The sequence below is a fragment of the Jaculus jaculus genome, chromosome 6 (assembly GCF_020740685.1).
Source record: "Jaculus jaculus isolate mJacJac1 chromosome 6, mJacJac1.mat.Y.cur, whole genome shotgun sequence".
NCBI lineage: Eukaryota > Metazoa > Chordata > Mammalia > Rodentia > Dipodidae > Jaculus > Jaculus jaculus.
The window spans coordinates 45,578,559-45,602,456 of NC_059107.1; the positions used below are offsets into that span (position 1 = coordinate 45,578,559).

The 23,898-nt window shown below is 44.7% G+C and overlaps 1 protein-coding gene across 3 annotated transcripts in view; it reads right to left on the reverse strand.

The window, feature by feature from the left end:
• Elmod3 (ELMO domain containing 3) overlaps positions 1-23,768 on the reverse strand; it is a 53,356-nt gene extending 29,588 nt beyond the window's left edge. For 2 of the 3 annotated variants that reach the window (XM_004660530.2, XM_045153118.1), the window contains exons 1-4: positions 23,696-23,768; positions 17,254-17,555; positions 12,133-12,207; positions 10,169-10,238 (exon numbers count right to left, since the gene is read on the reverse strand). In XM_004660530.2, coding sequence (XP_004660587.1) covers positions 10,169-10,238; positions 12,133-12,207; positions 17,254-17,307 — 199 coding nt within the window. In that variant the 5' untranslated portion in view covers positions 17,308-17,555; positions 23,696-23,768. The remainder of the gene's footprint in view (positions 1-10,168; positions 10,239-12,132; positions 12,208-17,253; positions 17,556-23,695) is intronic. The other variant, XM_045153120.1, reaches the window with a different exon arrangement.
• Between the last annotated feature and the right edge of the window lie 130 nt (positions 23,769-23,898).

The following is a 23,898-nucleotide window of genomic DNA, read 5'->3' on the forward strand; positions in this document are numbered from 1 at the left end:
GGTAGGAGGATCACTATGAGTTCAAGGCCAGCCTCAAGCTGCACAGTGAATTCCAGGTCAGCCTGGGCTAGAGTGAGACCCTACCTTGAAAAACCAAAAAAAAAAAAAGAAAAGAAAAGAAATGATTGTGCAAAGGGCAAGTGTTTTGATTCTGAGGATTACAAAATGACTAAAGCAAAGATAAACAAGCAACTTCCCTCTGCAGCCCAAGATGACAGAGGTCACAGGGGACCACATTCTCACTCCAGGCCTTTCTCCAGGGAAGTCATCCCTTGTTGCTAGTAAGCTGACTGCTGATTAGAAGACTGCCTGAGTCACTGTCTTCTTTTTTGGTTAAGAGACAGCTTTGAGACCAGGCATGGTTGTACACACTTTTAATCCCAGCACAAGGGAGGTTGAGGTTGGAGGATTGCCATGAGTTCAGGGCCACCCTGAGACCATACAGTGAATTCCAGGTCAGCTTGGACTACAGTGAGACCCTACCTTGAAAAACAAAAAGAGAGAGAGAGAGAGAGAGAGAGAGAGAGAGAGAGAGAGAGAGAGAGAGAGAGACAGCTTTGTAGCCTGGGCTAGTGTGAGACCCTACCTCAAAAAACCAAAACCTCAAGCACTGACTCAGGAGGGGCCAGCCCGCCTAGGTGTACTGAGCTGGGGAAGCAGCAGAAGTTCCTGCCAGGGAGTGTTGCTTGTAGCCACCTTGGATGAGATGGGATTAGACACAGGTTCTAGTCCCGACAGAGCAGGCTGGGTGACGTGTCCTTCTTCTCTTTGGGCCTCTGCCCCTTTCGCACTGCTATTTTGCTTCTGTTTCTCCTTCAAAGATCACCTGAAACTTTCCCAATACCTGGCTTAACTTACTTTAAATCCACAGGGGTCCTGGATGTCTCTTAAGAACTTCCCCAAGAGGAAAAGCACCCATAGTGGGTGGTTAAGGGTGAATGGGCTTATGGAGTTTATTAGGCTTAGGTTTGGGACTGGGTCTGGGGTAAGGAGGCCATGAAGGGGTTATTTCAGCTTGTCCTTGGAACTCTTTCCCTGGGGTGCCTCAATTTATAGCTTCTTGTAGGCCTTTGTAAAAGGGCTATGCAGGATGTACAAGTTGAACAGAGATTAGGTTTATCTTGCAGCCAGAGAAGACCTGTATATAAAGGATTTCTATTTGCCCTCCCTCTTAAAAAAAAATAATTCAAGCTGGGCGTGGTGGCGCATGCCTTTAATCCCAGCACTTGGGAGGCAGAGGTAGGAGGATCGCCGTGAGTTCGAGGCCACCTTGAGAATACAGAGTGAATTCCAGGTCAGCCGGGGCTAGAGTGAGACCCTACCTTGAAAAACCAAAATAATAATAATAATAATAATAATTATTATTCAAGTTGCAGGAGGGTCTTCAAATTTATACTTTGCTCTGGCACCCGGCCTCTCATCCTGTAGTCTGTACTGTGGTCATGTTTTGGACAGAAGAAGGCTAATCTGTTCTTTTTCAGGACCCCTGGTTGGGGATACTCGTAACCAAAATGGCTGTGACTATAGGAAGGAGATACTCTTCTAGTAGGGAGAAAAGGTGGTTAGACAGGAGTTAGTCAATGTCACCTGTATTTTTTTTTTTTTTTTTTGGACAGGGAGAGAAAGAGAATGGGCACGCCAGGGCCTCCAGCCCAAATGAACTCCAGATGCGTGTGCCCCCTTGTGCATCTGGTCAATATGGGTTCTGGGGAATCGAACCTGGGTCCTTTGGCTTTGCAGGCAAACACCTTCACTGCTCAGCCATTCCTCCAGCCCTCACCTGTACTCTTGTATGAGAACCTAGATTAAAAGAATTTTGCCTTTCCTCCACATGAGTGACCAAAAGGGGAGTAGAGGCTATAGAAAGGCACTTAGAAAGGGAATAATGGTACCTATAGGGCCCGATCCCAGCAGGAGCAAGTCATTTCCTAAGGATCCAAACTGAGTGGGGCCATAGTTAAGTCAAGCTTAAGAACTGTAAGAACAAGCAAAAGAAATGGGGGGGGGGGAATGAGGGGAGGGCCCTTTCCTGGCTGATACAGTCAGTAGGCTAATGAGAAGAGAGGGGGATTCCTCTGGGAGAGTGAGTGATGGAGCTGCCTGGCAAACAGCACAGGACCTAAAATTCTAGGGTAGTATTGGAGACAGGGAAACAGGAATAAAGGAGGCAATGGGAACATGATGCAGAGAAGGTTCTATGTGGATATCTCACCGTGCTGGGAAGGAGACTTCCTTGTGAGGATAAAACCCAGGAGAGTTCTGAAAAGGCAGCCATAGAGACATAGAGCAAGACGGAAAGGAGGCAAAGGAGGACCAGAGTTAGGTGTGTTCCTGAGGTTGGTGGGGAGAGAAGGGAATGAAAACGTTAACCCTTAGGAGGTAATGCTGGAGCCTGGAGTACTTGAAGAAATCCAATAGGTGGCGCTCAAAAAGCAAGAAAGTAAAAATCAGTAAAATGCAAAAAACACTGGTAGGCTGAGACTTCCAAGAGGCAAGGGAAAGAAGGACCAGTTGTGGATGGAGGTGAGGGCAAACAGCTAAGCAAAGAGGTGGCGAAGAGCAGATCTCTTGGAGAGGCCATTTAAAGGTAACGAATAAAGTAAAGCGAGACTTGTCCTTGAGCCTGTAGGGGAGAATCTGATTCTTTCCTCTCTCCCTAAAGGAGTCCCTGCAGCCTGCTTGCTAGAAGCCAGGAGCTTAAAGGGAGAATCTGCTTTTCCATTTTCTCTTCCTTTCCTAGAAAAGAAAATTAAGAAACAAGATCATTTGGGCTGAAGGGATGGCTCAGCAGTTAAGGTATTTGCCTGCAAAGCCAAAAGACCCAGGTTCAATTCCCCAGGACCCACATTAGCCAGATGCACAAGGGGGCGCATTTGTCTAGAGTTTGTTTGCCGTGGCTGGAGGCCCTGACACACCCATTTTCTTTCTCTGTCAAATAAATAAATAAAACTATTAAAAAAGAAGAAGAAGAAATGAGATCACTCTCTCTTCTGGAAACCTGACACCACCGTATGCCTGAGATGGGTGCTGGCCTAACTCAGCTCTCATCCAGTAAACTCCCATAAAAGAGCTCAATGTGGGTCTCTAGGAGAGCTTTCCCATTTCAGGAACCCCTTCTTGGGTAGAAGTTCTGTCCTTTTCTCCGCTCTTAAGCTCTATAAATTCTATACCTGTAAGCTCTATAATAAAGTCTTTCTAGGGCTGGAGAGATGGCTTAGCAGTTAAAGGCATTTGTTTGCAAAGACTAATGGCCTGGGTTCAGTTCCCCAGTACCCACATAAACCCAGATGCACAAAGAAGCACTTGCATCTGGAACTCACTTGCAACGTTAAGAGGCCTAGTGTGCCTCTTCTCTTTTTTTGCTTATGTTTATAAATAAATAAAAATATTAAAATAAAAATTTACTTTTGTTTTTCAAGGTAGGGTTTCGCTCTAGTCCAGGCTGACCTGGAATTCACTGTGTAGTCTCAGGGTAGCTTTGAACCCATGATGATCCTCCTACCTCTGCCTCCCAAATGCTGGGATTAAAGATGTGCGCCATCATGCCTGGATTTTTTTAAAGATTTTATTTATTTGAATAGGTTGATATTGTATGTATGTAAGTACAATGATTGAGATGGGGAGGTAATATGATGTAGAATGGAATTTCAAAGGGGAAAGTGTCAGGGTGGAAAGAGGGAATTACCATGGGATATTTTTTTATAATCATGGAAAATGTTAATAAAAATTTAAAAATTTAAAAAAAGATTTGATTTATTTGAGAGAGAGAATGAGCACACCAGAGCCTCTAGCCACTGCAAACAAATTCAAGAACTCTAGATGCATGCCACACCTTATGTATGCATCTGGCCATCTCTCCACCTCTTTTTCTGCTTTTTTTTTGGTTCTATTTTGTTTTGGAGGCAGGGTCTTACTGTAGCCCAGCCTAACCTGGAACTCACTCTGCAGTCCCAGGCTGAACTTGAACTCACAATGATCCTCCTACCTCTGCTTCCCCAGTGCTGGGGTTAAAGGAGTGTACCATGATGCCCTCCACTCTGCTTTTATTTATTTATTTTTAATATTTTTTAAATTAAGTTTTTTGTTTTTTTTTTTTTTTTGAAGTAGGGTCTCACTATAGCTCAGGATGACCTCTATTCACTATGTAGTCTCAGGGTGATTTCAAACTCATGGCGATCCTCCTACATTTGCCTCCCAAGTACTGCGATTTTTTTGACAGGATCTTATGTATCTCAGGCTGACCGCAAATTAACTATGCAGGCGATAACCTTGATCCTCCTACCTCACCTCACAAGTGTTTGGGATTACTAGCATGAGCTAGGTTCCCTGGCTTAACCATCTATTCTTTATGAAGTTACCCAGACTCATTTTATTTTGTTTTTTTTTTAAATTTTTTATTTATTTATTTGACAGAGAGAGAAAGAGAGGAAATGGATGCACCAGGGCCTCCAGCCACTGCAAACAAACTCCAGACACGTGCACCCCCTTGTGCATCTGGCTTACAGGGGCCCTGGGGAATTGAACTTAGGTCCTTTGGCCTTACAGGCAAACACCTTAACCGCTAAGCCATCCCTCCAGCCCTGTTTTGGTTTTTTGAGGAAGGGTCTCACTCTAGGTAACAAATACCAATGGAAAATGAGGAAGAGAAAGCAGTTTGCAGGAGTAGAGCAGTATAGACGAGTAAGGGCTCATCTCTGCTGCTTACTAGCTATATTCCTTTTTTTGGGTTTTTGAGGTAGGGGCTCACTGTAGCCCAGGCTGACTTGGAATTCACTGTGTAGTCTCAGGGTAACCTTGAAGTCACAGGAGTCCTTCTACCTCTGCCTCCAGAGTAGAGTGCTGGGATTAAAGGTGTGCACCACCACGCCCAGCTACTGGTTGTACTTTGGATAAATTGCCTCAGCATCTATAATCATTCATGGGGCATGTCGTAAGGGCATGCTGTAAGCATGAGGCAATCCTCCAACTTCTGACAAGAGTATGTAGCCCAAAGGCAAGAGTTTGATGAACCTCTGCTATTTATTTTTTAATTTTTATTTATTTATAAGAGAGAGAATGTGAGAGAGAGATAGAGAGAATGGGCATGCCAGGACATCCAGCCACTGCAAACAAACTCCAGATACACGTGCCACCTTGTACATCTGGCTGAATCAAACTTGGATCCTTTGTCTTTGCAGGCAAGAGCCTTAACCACTAAGCTATTTCTCCAGCCCAATCTCTGCTATTTTTAAAAAAAATATATTTTTTGTTCATTTTTATTTATTTGAGAGTGACACAGAGAGAAAAAAGCAGATAGAGAGAGAATGGGTGTGCCAGGGCTTCCAGCCACTGTGAATGAACTCCAGACACATGTGCCCCCTTGTGCATCTGGATAACGTGGGTCCTGAGGAATAGAGCCTCGAACCAGGGTCCTTAGGCTTCACAGGCAAGTGCTTAACCGCTAAGCCATCTCTCCAGCCCCAACCTCTGCTATTTTTGTTGACACAACCTTGGGCTCAGGGCCAGTGGAGCAGTGGACAGGAACAAATTCCAACTTGCCATTTCCAGCCTTGGGTAGCAGACAATGAAGCTCAGGACACCAAGCTAAGAAACATCAACAGAACTAGACCTTGCATGACAGAGAAAATATACTTGACCTCTAGCATGCAGGACTGGGAGATAGAAAAAAGAAGTACAATGTGGCTGAATTGGAGGTGGGACAAGCACAGGGGAGCTCCAGAGGCTGAGCAGACCCTCCCTGCCTTCACCCCTGCCTACATACAGCTTGATGACCGCTCCTCCTTCAGTCCTCATCTACACACAATCAGAACAACCTCTCACCTTGTACCCCTTCACCTAGAGGCAATCTGATCAAAGTCTGGGAGCCAGGACAGAACTGGCAGCAACAAGGGGTGGGGATTTGCTGTTAGGATTAGTCAGCAGAAAGTTCAAGATTTCAGCTAGCCATATAGATATGATGCCTAGAATCTGGAGACAGATGCCCAAACTGTGTTTCTGACCCTTTTGGAGTCAGGAAGACCCATCTGGCTCTGAGGATCACCCTGACATGAAGATCCCTGGGAGGACCCAGAAATAAAGAATACATCTTTAGCATAAGTCATGTAGCTCATATTTGTAGGGTCTGTTCTCTTTTTTCCTACTTGATTAACTCCTTTTATTTTGCCTCTCTTCCGTTTATTCATGAACTATACAACATTGCTGATGAGTTGGCCTATTAATTGAGATTCAAGGGCAATCTGAAAAAAATAACTACTTAATACTAATTTTTTTTTTTCCTTTTCGGAGCCAGGTAGGGTGGTGCACACCTTTAATTCCAGCACTTGGGAGGCAGAGGTAGGAGGATTACTGTGAGTTCGAGGCCACCCAGAGACTACATAATAAATTCCAGGTCTGCCTGGGCTAGACTGAGACCCTACCCTGAAAAAAAAAAATTGGGGGGGGGGGGGGCTGGCATGTGGCACATGCTTTTAATCCCAGCACTCAGGAGGCAGAAGTAGGAGGATTGCTAGGAGTTGGAGGCCACCCTGAGACTACAGAGTGTATTCCAGGTCAGCCTGGGCTAGAGTGAGACTGTCCTACCTCAAAAAACAAAACAAAAAAAAAAAAACAATAAAAAATTATTATTATTTTTAAAAGGTTTTTTTTTAATTTATTTATTTTAGAGCAAGAGAGAGAGAGAATGGGTATGACAGGGCCTCTAGCCACTGCAAACGAACTCCAGACACGTGTGCCCCTTGTGCATCTTGCTAACATGGGTCCTGGGGAATTGAGCCTCGAACCGGGGTCCTTAGGTTTCACAGGCAAGCGCTTAACCGCTAAGCCATCTCTCCAGCCCCCAATAAATATTTTTCAAAGTAGGGTGTCATTCTAGCCCAGGCTTGACCTGAAACTTGCTCTGTACCCTTTGGTTGGCCTCAAACTCACAAAAATCCTTCTACCTTAGCATGTGCCACCATGCCTGGCTTATATGTACTTGAGACAAGGTCTCATGTAGATGAGGCTGACACTGAACTTAATGGTTAAACTACTGATTCTCTTGCCTCCATTTTTCAAGTCATGGAGTTATAGGCATATACCACCATCCCCAACAAAAATAATTATTTAATATTATTAGAGCTATCTGGTACAAAAATGCCAGTTGTCTTGAAGCATAAATTTGACATTTAAGATAAAAGTTATCAGCATATTAATGTTGTGGATGTCACCATGCAATATGGGTAAAATTCCTTTAAAAGTAACTCTGTAAACTGGGTGTAGACAAGAGAATCACCATGAGTTCAAGACTAGCTTATGCTATAGATTAAGTTCCAGGTCAGGCTGGGCTAGACTGAGACCCTGCTTCAAAAACAACAAAACAGTGTTTATACCCTTATATTAATGCTACTCTCATTTTTGGTAGAGAATCTTCTCTTTTCAGATGGCAGTGGCCTTGGAATGACTCAGAAGGCACCATGGTGCTGGAAAGAAGTGTCAGGAGTGCTCAGCATGCAATATCTCTATCACACTTTCCAAGTTTCAGGGTCTATTGCAGAAGAGGTGGTGGAAAGAATGTAAGAGGCAAAGGAAGGGTAGGACTCCTTACAACATGCTCCCCCGAGACACAAAATGGCCTGGATATCCATGACCTCACAGTGCCTGACACTACCTACACAAAGACCATCATAACAGGAAGAAAAGACCATGACATTAAAATAAAAGAGAGACTGATTGAGAAAGGGAGGGAATATGATAGAGAATGGAGTTTCAAAGGGGAAAGTGGGGGGAGGGAGAACATTAACATGGGATATTTTTTATAATCATGTAAGTTGTTAATTAAAAAAAATTTTTGAAAAGAAAAAAAAGAGCTGGAGAGATGGCTTAGCAGTTAAGGCACTTGCCTGTAAAGCCAAAGGACTCAGATTTGATTTCCCAGTACCTACATAAGCCAGATGCACAAAGGATGCATGCATCTGGAGTTTGTTTGCAGTGGCTAGAGACGCAGGCACACCCATTCTCTCTCTTGCTCTTTCAAAGAAAAAATAATAATAAAATATTAAAACAAAAACAAAACAGCTAGGCATAGTGGCATATTCCTTTAATCCCAACACTCAAGGAATTCCAGATCAGCCTAGGCTAGAGAGAGACCCTAACTCAAAAAACCAAAAAGAGCTGGGCATGGTGGTGTACACCTTTAATCCCAGCACTTGGGAGGCAGAGGTAGGATTGCCATGAGTTCGAGGCCACCCTGAGACTACATAATGAATTCCAGGTCAGCCTGAGCTAGCGACCCTACCTTGAAAAAACAAAACAAAACACCAAAAAAAAAAAAAGAAAAAAAGAAAAAGAAAGAAAGAAAGAAAGAAAAAAGAAACCAGCAAAAGAACTTAGTACACATGTCCAAGTATTTTTTTCTACATTAGAATATTTATAAAAGTTCTAAACTTTTTTTTTTGTTTGTTTTCTGAGGTAGGGTCTCACTCAAGCCCAGGCTGACCTGGAATTCACTATGTAGTCTCAGGGTGGCCTCAAAATCATGGTGATCCTTCTACCTCTGCCTCCTGAATGCTGGGATTAAAGGCTGTGCCACCACACCTGGCTAAAAGTTCTATACTTCTTTGTTCATGATCCTGAGATTACCCTAGAGCCTCATACCACCCACAATAGGCAGGCATTCCGCCACTAAGCTCTCTCTCTAGCCCCAAACTCTCTATTTCTGCAGCTTCTATTTTTAACATGTAACATGTATTATTTTTAAATGACTTTTTTCCTTTTTTAAAAAATTTATTTATTTGAGAGTGACAGACACAGAGAGAGGCACAGAGAAAGAGAGGATGAGAATGGGTGCATCAGGGCCTCCAGCCACTGCAAATGAATTCTTCCAGACGCGTGCACCCCCTTGTGCATCTGGCTAATGTGGGTCCTGGGAATCGAGCCTTGAGCTGGGGTCCTTAGACTTCTCAGGTAAGCGCTTAACTGCTAAGCCATCTTTCCAGCCCTATTTATTATTTTTTGTGGTATAAGGGCTCAAACCCAGGGCTTTGGGCATGGTAGACTATGCTCTACCCCTGAGCTACATCCCTGGTAATGAGTAACATTTAAAGATAACTATACATAGCACTCAACACCGAGTTTTTTTCTTGTGTGTGTGCATACTTTAGCTACATTATTTTATTTAATCCTTGCCAAATCTTACCATCCATGTCCTGATATGATCTAATTCACTCCTTCTTCCCCCTCTAGTGCTGGGGATGGAACCAAGGGCCCTGAATATGCTACACAAGTGCCCTTCCTCTGAGCCATACCAATCGTCCTCTGGCATAGCTATCTTAGTTTTACAGTTCAGAGAAAGAAAGAGTAATTTGCTCAAGGTCATATAGGTAAGAGAGTCAACTTAAACCAGCAACACTTGTATCTCCAAACAGCGCTTTGTAATATGAGAGTACCTTTCTTCATAGTAAACTAGCAAGTAGAATGAATGTGCCATAAGTACAGTACTGGAAAGAACCTTGTAAAACAGATAAAGCAGGACCCTTCCCCAAAGCTCCATAACATATGCTGCCTCAGTTTCAAACTATTCTTTTTTTTTGGGGGGGGGTTTCGAGGTAGGGTCTCACCTAGCCCAAGCTGACCTGGAATTCACTCTGTAGTCTCAAAGTAGCCTTGAACTCACAGCAATTCTCCTACCTCTGTCTCCCGAGTGCTGGGATTACAGGTGTGTGCCACCATGCCCAGCTTTCACACTATTCTTTTAAGAGTAAGAGAAACAATAAGATTTCCACTGTAAACAGGGCTTATATAACTTGCCCAGAAGTACACAGTAAACCACTAGCAGAGAAATGGACCTCTAGAGTCAGATGTGGTGGCGCACGCCTTTAATCCCAGCACTCGGGAGGCAGAGGTAGGAGGATTGTCGTGAGTTCAAAGCTACCCTGAATCTATATAGTTAATTCCATTCCAGGTCAACCTGGACCAGAGTGAGAACCTACCGTGAAAAAAACAAAAAACAAAAAAAAAAAAAGAAGAAGAAGAAGAAATGGACTTCTAATTCAGTATTGGTTCTTATTTTCTGGGGAAATGGTAAATCTACAAAATTCTGAAAGATAAAGAGAAATTTAAACGATAAAAAATAGACCTCTGGAGAGCCTGATCTAGGTCCCACCAGGACTCTAGGGACTAAGGGGGCCCTTACCACTTGGCTCCCATCCATTAGCTTCTGCTGTCAAGGCCTGGAGAATGCCACGATTCTTCAGCTCTGAGATCTGCAGGGACAGGCAACCTTTAGTGAGGGTAGAATTCACATCTCCCATACACACAGCTCTTCTGACCTATTGTATCTTTGACACTGGAGGCCAAAAGAATCTGGAATGCCCTGATGGACTGAGTTTATTTGCGGTGGGTGGGAGTGGAGATTGAACAGAGCCTTGTACACACTTAGCACTGACCTACACTTCCAACCCTAAAATCCTTCTTATTCTTTTGTTGGCCAACAAGCCCCAGGGCTCCTCCTCTGTGTCTCTGCCTCCCCAGCACCGGGATTACAGGTACACATCATCACTCCTAGCTTTTGCATGGGCGTGGCGATCCAAACACAGGTCCTCGTGATTGGATGACACGTACATTTTCTGCTAAACCACCTCCTCAGCAGCTAAAGTCTAGTTTTTGTTTTTATTTTTGGTTTTATTGAGGTAGGGTCTCACTCTAGCCCAAGCTGACCTGGAACTGCTTCTAGTTCCATGCTGGCCTCGAACTCACCGCGATCCTCCTATCTCTGCCTTCCAAGTGCTGGGATTAAAGGCGTGTGCCACCATGGCCAGCTCCAAGTCCATTTTTTAAGTTGTGTGTGTGTGCATGTGTTTATGCATGCACAAGTATACATGTGTAGAACAGAGGATAACTTCAGGTGCTATTTCTATTTTTGTTGTTGTTGGCTTTTTTTTTGAGGTAGGGTCTCACTCTAGTCCAGGCTGACCTGTAATTCACTATGTAGTCTCAGGGTGGCCTTGAACTCAGGTGATCCTCGTACCTCTGCCTCCCAAGTGCTGGGATTAAAGGCATGCACCACCATGCCCAGCTTAAGGTGTTATTTCTTAGGAATGATGTCCATCTTTTTTTTGAAACTTTGACTCTCACTGGCCTGAGGCTTGCCAACTATGCTACCTTAGCTGGCCAGTGAGTCCAAAGAGTGCTAGGATTGAAAGTGCATGCCACACACCTGGCTTTTTGTTGTTGTTGTTTTCCCGAGGTAGAGTTTCACTCTAGCTCAGGCTGACCTGGAATTCACTATTTGGTTTCAGTGTGGCCTTGAACTTATGGTGATCCTCCTACTTCTGCTTCCCAAGTGCTAGGATTAAAGGCATGCACCACCATGCCCAGCCACACCTGTTATTTTTTAATGTTTTTGTTTTATTTTTATTTATTTATTTGAGAGCAACAGACAAAGAAAGAGGCAGAGAGAGAGAGAGAATGGGCGCACCAGGGCCTTCAGCCACTGCAAACAAACTCCAGACACGTGCGCCCCCTTGTGCATCTGGATAACGTGGGTCCTGGGAATCGAGCCTCGAACCAGGGTCCTAAGGCTTCACAGGCAAGCGCTTAACCGCTAAGCCATCTCTCCAGCCCACACCTGGCATTTTTATATGGGTTCTGGTAGTTAAACTCAGACTGTCATACTTGCACAGCAAGCACTTTACTAACTGAGCCATCTTCCCAGGTCTCGATTTTGTTTTTATTTGAAACAAAGACTTGCAATGCAACCAATTCAGGCCTAGAACTCCTAATTCTCCTAACTCGGTCTCTTAAATGCTGGCACTTAAAGGCCCATATCACCTCCCTGAGCCTAAGAGTCGTCCTCAAAGTGAGGTACTGGGAAAAATCAACTGTGACAGAGCAGCTGAGCAATATGGGAGAAAATATGCTTCAATCAAATAATAAACAGAAATGCACACAACTCCTTTGAGTCTGTGTTGTGTCTGGTATTTCTACCACCTTATACATTCTGCTTCGGTATGGCAATTAGTAGAGGTTCTGTGGCATTTTATGTCCCCCCTTCCCTTCCATAACTCCTGGAAGGTAGAAACTATGCCCACTATGTGTCCCCAGCATGCACCAAAAGCTTGTATGAGCAGGAGACACTTAAGCGTGGGTGATATGTACAGGAATTCCTCTGAAATCCACAGCAGCACTGGTGTCCTTGTCATATGATGAATAACCGGCAGATACTCTTTCAACCTGCAAGACAGATCAAGTTCAATAAGGCGCTTCCCTGCAAAGCCAAAAGACCCAGGTTTGATTCCCCAGTACGCATGTGAAGTCAGATGCACAAGGTGGCACATGCATCTGGAGTTGGTTTGCAATGGCTAAAGGCCCTGGAGCACCCACTCTCTTTTTCTCTCTCAAATAAATAAATAAATAAATAAATAAATTAATTAATTAATAATATTTTTAAAAAAAACAATAAATATGTTTTTTAAAAATGTAGCCTGGCCTGGTGGTGCACATCTTTAACCTTAGCACTTGGGAGGCAGAGGTAGGAGGACTGCCATGAGTTCGAGGCCACCCTGAGACTACATAGTGAATTCCAGATCAACCTGGGCTACAGCAAGACCCTACTTAGAAATTAAAAAAAAAAAAGAAGAAGAAAAATAAAGCAACAAAAAAGAATGAAGTCGGGCATGGGGACACATGCCTTTAATCCCAGCACTAAGGAGGCAGAGGTAGGAGCATGGCCCTGAGTTCAAGGCCACCTAAGAGTATATAGTGACTTCCAGGTTAGCTTGGACTAGAGTGAGACCCTACCTCAAAAAAGTAAAAAAAAAAAAAGGAACTCTCTGAGATAATGCTTCAGTTGTCACATTATCAAAGGTCAAGTATGATAAAACATTGTATTAGAGGCCAGGCATGGTGGCGCATGTGTTTAATCCCCGCACTCAGGAGGTAGAGGTAGAAAGATCGCAGTGAGTTTAAGGCTAGCCTGAGACTACATAGTGAATTCCAGGTCCGCCTGGACTACAGTGAGACCCTACCTCGAAAAACCAAACCAAACCAAACCAACAAACAAAACACTGTGTTAGAGTGTAGAGTGACAAGGATTACAACACACCAGAAAATAAAGTTGTCCCTGCCTCTATCTCTTGGCAATATTTGATAAGAGCATATATGTTTTGTGTATCTTGGGCCTGTGCTTGTATTGTAGCTGTTTATCTAGCAAATATGTTCATTCATGTGCAGAATGACCCGTTTTTCAGTGTCATTTATTATAGCACTGCTTATAAAAGCTGAGCACCTCTACATGTTCACTAATGGGCAGATCAAAAGAAATTAAGTCAGTGAGACATTATACAGCCATTCAGTGAGAAAGTACTTATACAATAGTGTTTGTGGCCCACTAGTGACAGACATGTTTTATCTCTGGGCCCTTTGTCTTTCCTGATAGATGGTTTCTCTAAGTACTAATAAAATATTGGTTTTATTTTGCTTGGATTGGGGGAAGAATTTCTCTCTTTCTTTCCTCTCCTTTCCTCCCTTCCTCCCTCTCTTTTTTTCTTTCTTCATTTATTTTGTTTTTTTTCAAGGTAGGGTCTCACTCTAGCCCAGGCTGACCTGGAATTCAGGTAGTGTTCAATTCAATGTAGTGTCAGGGTGGCCTAGAACTCATGGCGATCCTCCTACCTCTGCCTCCTGAGTGCTGGGATTAAAGGCATGTGCCACCACATCCAGCTTCTTTTTTCTTTTTCAAGACAGGGTTTTATTATGTAGCCCAAACTAGCCTGGAACTCACTAGGTAGACCAAGCTGGCTTTGAACTTTTGGTAATTCTCCTGCCTCAAGTTTTCTCACTGTTGGGAGCCATAGAGCAAAAGCCTCTCCATTTTGCCTGGGCCTGTTGACTCATTCTTCAGAAAGCTGGCCCATCCAGCTTTCTGTTAGGTACTTCTGGAATGTCAATCAGCAGACTGCTTATAGAATCTTATCTTTTGCAAGAGGCCAGTTTATGGTCAGGCTGTGAAGCCTGATGCAGTCAGGATGTTAAACCATTGACACAAGATTACATAAACACCTGATTACATCCCCTCTAGGTTTCCTGACAATTCCAAGGCCCTAAATCACATCAGACATCTTATTCCCCCCTTTTCTTCCCCTATATAACCACTGTGCAAAAAATAAAGATTCAGAGACCTTGATCGGAATATAGACTTGGTCTCCTTCTTTGTGTCTCTTGTCTCTCATCCAGGTTCATTTCCCCTCGGGTCCTTGTTTAATTCCCGGGGCACTCACTGCTAGGATTATAGGTGTACACCACCATATCAAGCAAGGTAGAGAGCCAGGGCAAGGCAATGTGAGTTCAAGGCCAGCCTGAGATACATAGCAAGACCTTGTTTCAAAAAAAAAAAAAAAAAAAAAAGAAGTCGAGTGTTGTGGTGTACACCTTTGATCCCAGCACTTGGGAGGCAGAGGTAGGAGGATTGCTGTGAATTAGAGGCCACCCTGAGACTACATAGTGAATTCCAGGTCAGCCTGGGCTACAGTAAAACCCTACCATGAAAAATAAAAACAAAAACAACAACAAAAAAACCCTAGAACAGGAGAAGATGGGCTGAGGACATGGCTTGGCAGTTAAGAGTGCTTGAGGACCCCAAGAGCATCTACATTCGATTACCAAACACTTAGATAAACAGCGGGGCATGCCCATGCATGCCTGTCACCCTAGGGAACTGGAGACTGGAGGACTTCAGGGGCACACAAAAATTGCAGCTCTGAGTTAAGAGAAAGACTATCTCAAAGAAATACATGGGTGAAAGGGAGCACATCAGATGTGCCTCCACACTGCACGCACATGAGGTATACAAGTGTGCGCACACACCATACACACCACAGTCCACATACTACACATGCATAGAAAATTTTTTTTTTCCAGGCATGGTAGCTCATGTCTTTAATCCCCAGCACTCGGGAGACAGAGGTAGAAGGATTGCCATGAATACAAGGCCACTCTGAGACTACATTGTGAATTCCAGGTCAGCCTGAGCTGGAGTGAGACCCTACCTTGAAAAATAAAACAAACAAACAACAAAAAAAATTTTTAATCTACACATTCTTAAAAGAAAATTGCCGGGGCATGGTGGCCCACACCTTTAATCTCAGCACTTGGGAGGCAGAGGTAGGAGGATCGCTGTGAGTAAAGACCAACCTGGAACTACAGAGTGAACTCCAGGTCAGCCTAGGCTAGAGAGCCTGACTTAAAGAGAAAAGAAAGAGGAAGAGAAGAAAGAGAGAGGCAGGTAGGAAAGAAGGAAGAAGAGAGGGAGGGAGGGAGAGAGACAGAGATTGAGGATAACTGGACACTCAGCGCATGCTTGTAACCCCATTACTTGTGAGGCAGAATTGTATGAGATGGAGCTCTGTCAAGGCTAGACCTTGTCACAAACACAACAGAACCTAATAAAGAAAGCAGTGCTCCTGTCAGGTCCTGGGGCCCAGATGATGCTATTACTATAACCCTCCTGTTTATAGTCACCAACACCCTTACATGTAGCTTTCCTTTTCCTTCCTCCCTCCCTCCCTCCTTTCTTTCTTTCTCTTTCTTTCTTTTTTTTTTCTTTTATGTAGGGTCTCACTGTAGCCCAGACTGACCTGGCACTCACTCTGTAGTCCCAGGCTGGCCTTAAACTAACAGTGATCCTCCTACCTCTGCCTCCTGAGAGCTGGCATTAAAGGCTTGTGCTACTACTCCCGACAGCTTTGACTTCTTTATGAGCTGGAAATAAGACTGGAGACCCAAACGGCACAGCTGACCACTCTCCCACTTGTTTCATGTTGTCTAAGCACTGCTATTTCCCACCACAGTTCAGTGAAAACACCTGTTGCAGGTCCCTGCCTCACACCTACCCCTTGGTTCACATGGATTTGCTGCAAAAACATTGTCTTCTGGTCCCTTCAAGACCAGTTTTGCCTTCTCAAGTGGCCTACTTACTACCCTATGCTATAATGGCACTTGCTTAAGTCCTATAGAGATTGCACGCAGCACAAGTTTCCCTGCAAAAAGTCAACACAGGGACCTTCTCTCATGTTTCTCACATCATGAACGTAAGACACAAAACATGACTTCAATTTTTACTGAAATTACATTTTTTTTTTTTTGATTTTTTGAGGTAGGGTCTCACTCTAGCCCAGGCTGACCTGGAACTCACTATGTAGTCTCAGGGTGGCCTCAAACTCATAGCGATCCTCCTACCTCTGCCTCCTGAGTGCTGGGATTAAAGGTGTGCACCACCACGCCCGGCTTCTGAAATTATATCTCAGTAATATTGGATGATCTTCCAGGCATGGTGATATACACCTTTAATCCCAGCACTCAGGAGACAAAAATAGGAGAATTGCAGTGGGCTACAGCAAGACCCTACATCGAAAAAAACAACAAAAAAATTTTATTTATATATTGGGTGGTCAATAAGGCTAAACAAATCCTTGCAGAGGTCTATAAACCTATGATTCACTCCATCCTTTTTCCACTACATACAAATCAGCCATTTCCAGAGACTTCCCTCTTTAAAATGTTTGCCGTTTCCTGACCGTGAGGAAAACCTTCCTGGAGTCCCAAAGCCAGTGGTCTGTATTCATGTGGCCACTGAATCCTACAGGCTCACTGGAAGGTCACTTGTGGTGGGCAAGGTAGGGTGAAAGGTTAGCTGCCAGGCGATTGTGTTGAACCAAGAGGCCTGAGGATAACCAGAGCAGGTTCTAACAGGATGAGGACAGTAAGCAGATGAAGCAAGTTGATGAGAGACAGGCTTCTTGCATGAGTGCACATCAACATTCTACCCCCAACCCTAGCAAAACAAAACAAAGTTCCACTTTAAAAAAAAGCTAACAGGAAAGGTAACTGGCCCAGAGGCAAGCAGAATCATGTCCTTCTTGTTTTTGTTGTGGTTGAAGAAACAGGGTCTCGTATAGGCTAGACTGGTAGCTGAGGATGTACTTGAACTCTTTGATCTCCTGATCCTTCTGCCTCCTCCCCCAACCAAGGGCTAGCATCAGGGGTACACAACACCACAACTGGCTCAGAATCTTCTTTTTCTTCTTTTAATTCCAAGGACTGAATCTACAGCCTCATGCATGCGAAGTAGTTACTTTAGCACTGACCTCAGAATAGCAGAACAAAGAGCTGTGAAGGGTTTTGCCAAATATTTCTAAAACTGCACATTCTCTTTCTAGAGCTCTGTCTCATTAGTATTAATGATATATCCCAAACCAACACTTCTCAAGGAGGCGTGCTTACCTGTCCGTCTTTTAATCCTTTGTCAGCGTGCAAAGAGGGAGCGTTCTCATTCATGACTCAAGATCATTTGTTTGGATGGGCTTCGTAGTCAGGCTCAGAAAGGGGTTTAATGAGGTCTGAGGATCCAAAGCCACCCGCAGGGCCAGAAGTCCAACTGCTCTACCTTCTTTGCCTCCTTTCTTGGCAGTCATTCACAGCAGGAGGAAGAAAATTGTCCCTTTGTGCCATTACCATGGAGGGAGAGGAGGAGGTGGTTTCTGCGCGTCCTGAAAGAAGTCCCTGGGGACTACGATGCCACAGCTCTGGAAAAAATGAGAGAAGAAAAAGAAAAAATGGTTTCATCCTTCAGTTATGCCTCTACTCAGGAAGAAACAAAATAAAACACCTTTTACTTGGGCACGGTGGTTCTTGCCTAGAATCCCAGCATTTGGGAGGCTGAGGAAGGAAAATCACTATTGAGTTCCAAGCCAGCCTGGGCTAGAGTGAGACCCTGCTTAAGAACAAAACAAAACAACAGTTATATATATATAAATAAAAGACTTTTCAAAACTTTAAGCAATCGTGAATTTATTCTGAATGAGCAAGCCACTGTAGCCAGGTGCCCACCTCTGTCACACCACTGGATGGGGAGGACCCGGAAGGAGTCTGAGAGCTGGTGGGGTCTGCTACTGGCCATGGATTTACTAGTATCTGGGTCAGTCTATCAAAGTGGTGGGACTAACTGGGGGGGCTCTTAGCTGAAGAGCTCAGGTTTTGTTTATGTCCTAGACAGATTGCGGCTGGAGGCTTACACCACCAGATCTGGATCCTAGGATAATAGAAACTCAATATGCAACAGAGTGCCCTAACCTCCAGGTTTTTGTTTTGTTTTGTTTTACTTATTTACTGAGAGAGGGGGCAGGGGGGGGAAAAACAGAGAATGAGCACACCAGGGCCTCCAGCTACTGCAAATGAACTACAGACGCATATGCCACCATATGCATCTAGCTTATATGGGTTTTGGGGAGTTGAACCTGAGTCCTTAGGCTTCATAGCCAAGTGTATTAACTGCTAAGCCATCTCTCCAGCCCCGTTCTCAAGTTTTTGTGTTTTAAATTTTTACTTATGTGAGAGAAAGAGAGAGAGAAAACGGCAGATAGAAAGAATGGGTATGCCAGGGCTTCCAGCCATTGCAAAGGAAGTCCAGATGCATGTGCTGTCATGTGCATCTGGCCTACATGGGTACTGGGAAATCAACCTGGGTCCTTAGGCTTCACAGGCAAGTGCCTTATCCACTAAGTCATCTCCCCAGCCCCATCCATTCTCCAGTTTTGATAACTTTGTATATGTGTGTGTGTGTGTGTGTGTGTGTGTGTACATGTTCCAAGTTCTCTTGTTGCTGCAAACAAACACCTGTTCAGCTTTCTATGGATGGCTGGGGAACTGAACATGGGGCTGACAGGTATTAGAAAAAAGGCTGTTAGCAGGGCGTGATGGTGCACTCCTTTAATCCTAGCACTCTGGAAGCAGAGGTAGGAGGATCATCGTGGTTTCAAGGCCACTCTGAGACTACATAGTGAATTCAAGGTCAGCTTGAGTGAGAGTAAGAGCCTACCTTGAAAAACCAAAAGAATAAAAAAAGGTCTTTAACCTCAGAGCCATCTCACCAGGTTGGCCAACTCTGTGTGACAGCAAAGATCAAACCCAGGGTCTCATGCATGCTAGGCAAGAACTCTATAATTAGCCAGGCGTGGTGGCTCACGCCTTTAATCCCAGCACTTGGGAGGCAGAGGTAGGAGGATCGCCATGAGTTTGAGGCCACCCTGAGACTACAGAGTGAATTCAAGGTCAGCCTGAGCTAGAGTGAGACCCTACCTGGGGGGGGGGGAGGGGGGGAGGGGAACAACAACAAAAAAAATGAACTCTATAATTGAGTTACATCTCCAGCTCAATTCACTTTTTTTTCTTTTTCTTTTTCTTTTCTTTTTTTTTGTATTATTGAGGCAGGCTTTCACTTGACTGGCCTGTCTTGGAATTTACTCTGTAGCTCAGGCTGTCCTTGAACTCATGTTGATCCTCCTACTTTAGCCTTCCCTGAGCTTAATTAAAGGCATGTGCAGAGAGACAGAGAGAGAATGGGCATGCCAGGGCCTCCAGTCGCTGCAAATGAACTCCAGATGCATGTGCCACCTTGTATATCTGGCTTATGTGGGTCCTGGGGAATCGAGCATTGAACTGGGGTCCTTAGGCTTCACCAGCAAGTGCTTAACTGCTAAGCCATCTCTCCAGCCCAAGTCTTCCATCTTATAATGTCTGCCTCAGGAAAATGACTAGATACAAATTACAGGTTATAGCTTTTTTTTTTTTTAATGCAAACCCAACAGACTGGCTTTTTAAAAAAATGTGATAGAGAGAGAGAAGTAGCACACCAGGGCCTCCAGCCACTGGAATCAATCTCCAGATGCGTGTGCCACCTCGTGCCCATGTGCGACCTTGTGCACTTGTGTCACCTTGCGTCTGGCTTACATGGGACGCGGAGTGTTGAATGTGGTCCTTAGGCTTCACAGGCAAGCACCTTAACTGCTAAGCCATCCCGCCAGCCCGGATTATATCTTTAAAAAAAATATTTTGAGCTGAGCATGGTGGCGCATGCCTTTATCCCAGAGGCAGAGGTAGGAGGATCACCATGAGTTCTAGACCACCCTGAGACTACATAGGGAATTCCAGGTCAGTCTGGACTAGAGTGAAACCCTACCTCAAAAAAAAAAAAAAAAAATTAGGGCTGGAAAGATGGCTTAGCGGTTAAGGAATTTGCCTGCAAAGCCAAAGGATCCCAGTTCGATTCTCCAGGACTCACATAAGCCAGATGCACAAGGGGGCGCATGTGTCTGGAGTTTGTTTGCAGTGGCTGGATGCCCTGGCCAGCCCATTCTCTCTGTCTCTCTCTCTCCACACCCCTTTCTCTCAAGTAAAGTAAATAAATAATTTTTAAATATTTTATTGTTTATCTACTTATTTGAGACAGAGAAAGGCAGAAAGAGACAGCTGGAGAGATGCGGCACATGCATCTGGAGTTAGGGCTAGAGGCCCTGGCATGCCCATTCCCTCCCACTCATAAATAAATAAATGTATTTTATGTTTCATTTTATTTTTGAGAGAAAGAGAGAGGGAAAAAGAGGCAGAGACAGAGAATGGGTGTACCAGGACCTTTCAACTGTTGTGAATGAACTGCAGATGTGTGTGCCCCCTTGTGCTACGTGTAACATTACACGTTTGCACCACTTTTGCCTCTGGCTATATGTGAGACCTGGATATTGGAACAAGCATTTAGACTTCACAGGCAAGCGCCTTAACCGCTAAGCCATCTGTGGTAGCTTGATTCAGGTGTCCCCCATAAACTTAGGTGTTCTGAATGCTAGGTTCCCAGTTGATGGAGATTTGGGAATTAATGCCTCCTGGGGGAGTGTATTGTTGGGGGTTGGCTTATGGGTGTTAATAGCCAGAGTCCCCTTGCCAGTGTTTGGCACACTCTTCTGTCACTATTGCCTACCTTATGTTGGCCAGGGGGTGATGTCCACCCTCTGCTCATGCCATCATATTCTCCTACCACAGTGGAGTGTCCCCTTGAGCCTGGAAGCCAAAATAAACCTCTTTTTTTCCCACAAGCTGCTCTTGCTTGGGTGATTTCTACCAGCAATGCGAACATGACTCCAACACCATCTCTTTGGCCCCAAATAAAAACAGTTTTTTCCAAGTAAAAATATTTTTAAGGGCTGGAGAGATGACTTAGCAGTTAAGCGCTTGCCTGTGAAGCCTAAGGACCCCGGTTCAAGGCTCAATTCCCTAGGACCCACGTTAGCCAGATGTACAAGGGGGCGCATGCATCTGGAGTTCGTTCGCAGTGGCTAAGTAGCCCTGGTACGCCCACTCTCCTCTCTCTCTGCCTCTTTCTCTCTCTGTCTGTCACTCTCAAATAAATAAAAATAAACAACAAAGAAAATTTTAAAAATATATTTTTAAAAGAAAGAGTGGGTGCACCAGGGCCTCCAGCCACTGCAAATGAACTCTAGAGGCATATGCCACTTTGTGCATCTGACTTACGTGGGTACTGAGAGAACTGAACCAACATCCTTAGGCTTTGCAGGCAAGAGCCTTAACCACTAAGCCATCTCTCGAGCCCACAGATTATATCTTAATCACAAGGGGGCTAACATGGATGCCCAACATATCAAATATTCAGGGCTGGAGAGATGGCTTAGCGGTTAAGCGCTTGCCTGTGGAGCCTAAGGACCCTAGTTCGAGGCTCGATTTCCCAGGACCCACGTACACCAGATGCACAAGTGGCGCACGCATCTGGAAGTCGTTTGCAGTGGCTGGAGGCCCTGGTGCACCCATTCTCTCTCTCTAACTCTTTCTCTCTGTTGCTGTCAAATGAATAAATAAAAATAAACATTAAAAAAGAAAAAAAAGCCAGGCGTGGTGGCGCACGCCTTTAATCCCAGCACTCGGGAGGCAGAGGTAGGAGGATCGCTGTGAATTCGAGGCCACCCTGAGACTCCATAGTGAGTTTCAGGTCAGTCTGGGCCAGAGTGAGACCCTACCTCCAAAAACCTCAAAAAAGAGTGGGGGAGGGGACTGGAGAGATGGCTAAGCAGTTAAAAGCACTTGCCCGCAAAGCCTGTTCAGCCACAATTCAATTATTTGGAACCTACATAAAGACAGATGCACAAAGTGGTACATGCATCTGAAGTTCATTTGCAGTGGCAAGGGGCCTTGGAAAGCCCACTCATTCTCTCTGTAATAAATAATAATAATCAAAGGGCACATTCTCCTTTTGCTGTTGTCCATCTGATGTTGGCCAGGAGGTGATGTCCACCCTCTGCTCATGCCATCATTTTCCCCTGCCATCATGCTGCTTCCCTTTGAGTCTGTAAGCCAAATAAAATCTTTTTCCCCCACAAATAATGATAATAATAATAAAACTGGGCATAGTGATGCACAATTTTAATCCCAGCATTTGGGAGGCAGAGATAGGAGGATCACTTTAAATCTGAGGCCACCCTGAGACTACAGAGTGAATTTCTGGTTAGCCTGGACTAGAGTGAGACCCTACCTCAAACAAACAAATAATAATAATAACAATTCAGATCAGGAGGACACAGATGAGGAGACTGGGCAGATAACTCAGCAGTTAAAGACACTTGCTTGCAAAGTCTGCCGGCCAGGGTTGAATTCCCCACCTAGCCCTATAAATCCAGACACATAAAGTAGTGTAAATAACTGTCATTTGTTTGCAACAGAGATGCTACATGCACACACACAAATAAATAATACAATCAAGTAAAGAGTTAAAAGAGGAGACAATGACCTTACGGACAAGTATTCAAGAGTCTTAGTGTTAGAAATCTAGGTGTCAGGTCAGGACAAAGTACATGAAACAGGGTGAATGGATCTATATGGTACAGATATTTTCCTGTCCTCCTACCTTGGCCTTCATGGCAGCATATGACAAAAAAAGAAAAGGAAAGAAAGAAAGAAAGAAAGAAAGAAAGAAAGAAAGAAAGAAAGAAACAAACAAACAAACAAACAAACAAACAAACCCAGCAGCCAACCTAGCAAAGTGACAGGTAGGCATGGTGCCAGCAGCCTCAGGAAGTCTCTTCAGTTCTGTGCATGAAAGGAACCAAGTAGCATAGCAGTTGACAACCCCGGCCCAACCACCTGGAGCACTGCTAGAGGCTGCATAGGGACAAAGTACTACAAGTTATGAAGTCACTCCTACCAAAGAGGCATGTTCCTGATAGACATGAGTAAATGGGATTACTGATCAAAACAGATCCAACTCAAATCAAGCATTTATTGTGGACCCGCTTTTCAGCAAAGAGCATTTAGAAGATGTGATTTTGTTTCAAGAGGTGACTGAGAACGTAGTCCATCCTTAAATACAAATGTGCCCATAGGCATGACAACCTTGAATGAGTCATGAGGCTGGGTCCCGGGTCGCTTCCGGTCCACGGCGAAGCCCACAAAGTGGTTGCTAGGCAACGTCGTGGGGAGCCCAGTGGAGGAGGTCTGGCCAAAGCTACGGACTTAAGAGTGACTCGGGACCTAGTGGTCGCCAGCGCAGATCTGAACAGGGGTCTCAGCTTATCAAGATAGGCAGGCACAGACTGTCTGAGGGCTCCGGGTGGAAACTTTTTCACTGTTTAGGGGCTCGGGGGAAGCGGAGGAAGCAGTTATCTGAAAGCCGTCAGGAAGTCCTTCATAGGATTCGGACCAGAACCCGTCTGGTCTCCTCCTACTCAGGATTCTCGCTCAGTCCTGCAAGGTTCAGGCTGTGCGGTTCCACGGTGACCATTTCCACCCCGAGCCCTCCACTCGTAACCGACCCCTCTTCATCCTACCCCACGCCACGCTACCCCACACCCGGGCTCACCGGACGCGTTCAGGGATGGGGGCTTACCTTGGAGGTACGGCATCCCGGATGGGGCCTCCTTCGCGCACGCGTTCTGTACCTTCCGAAAAGCCTCTCCTTGCGGTCTCTCGAACTACATTTCCCAGCAGGCAATAGAAACTCCGCTCTGTACAGTACGGAGGCCCCAAAGGGTCAATCTTCACTGGGCCTTTTGGTTTGTTTTTGATTTGAGCAGCTTAATAAATGACCAA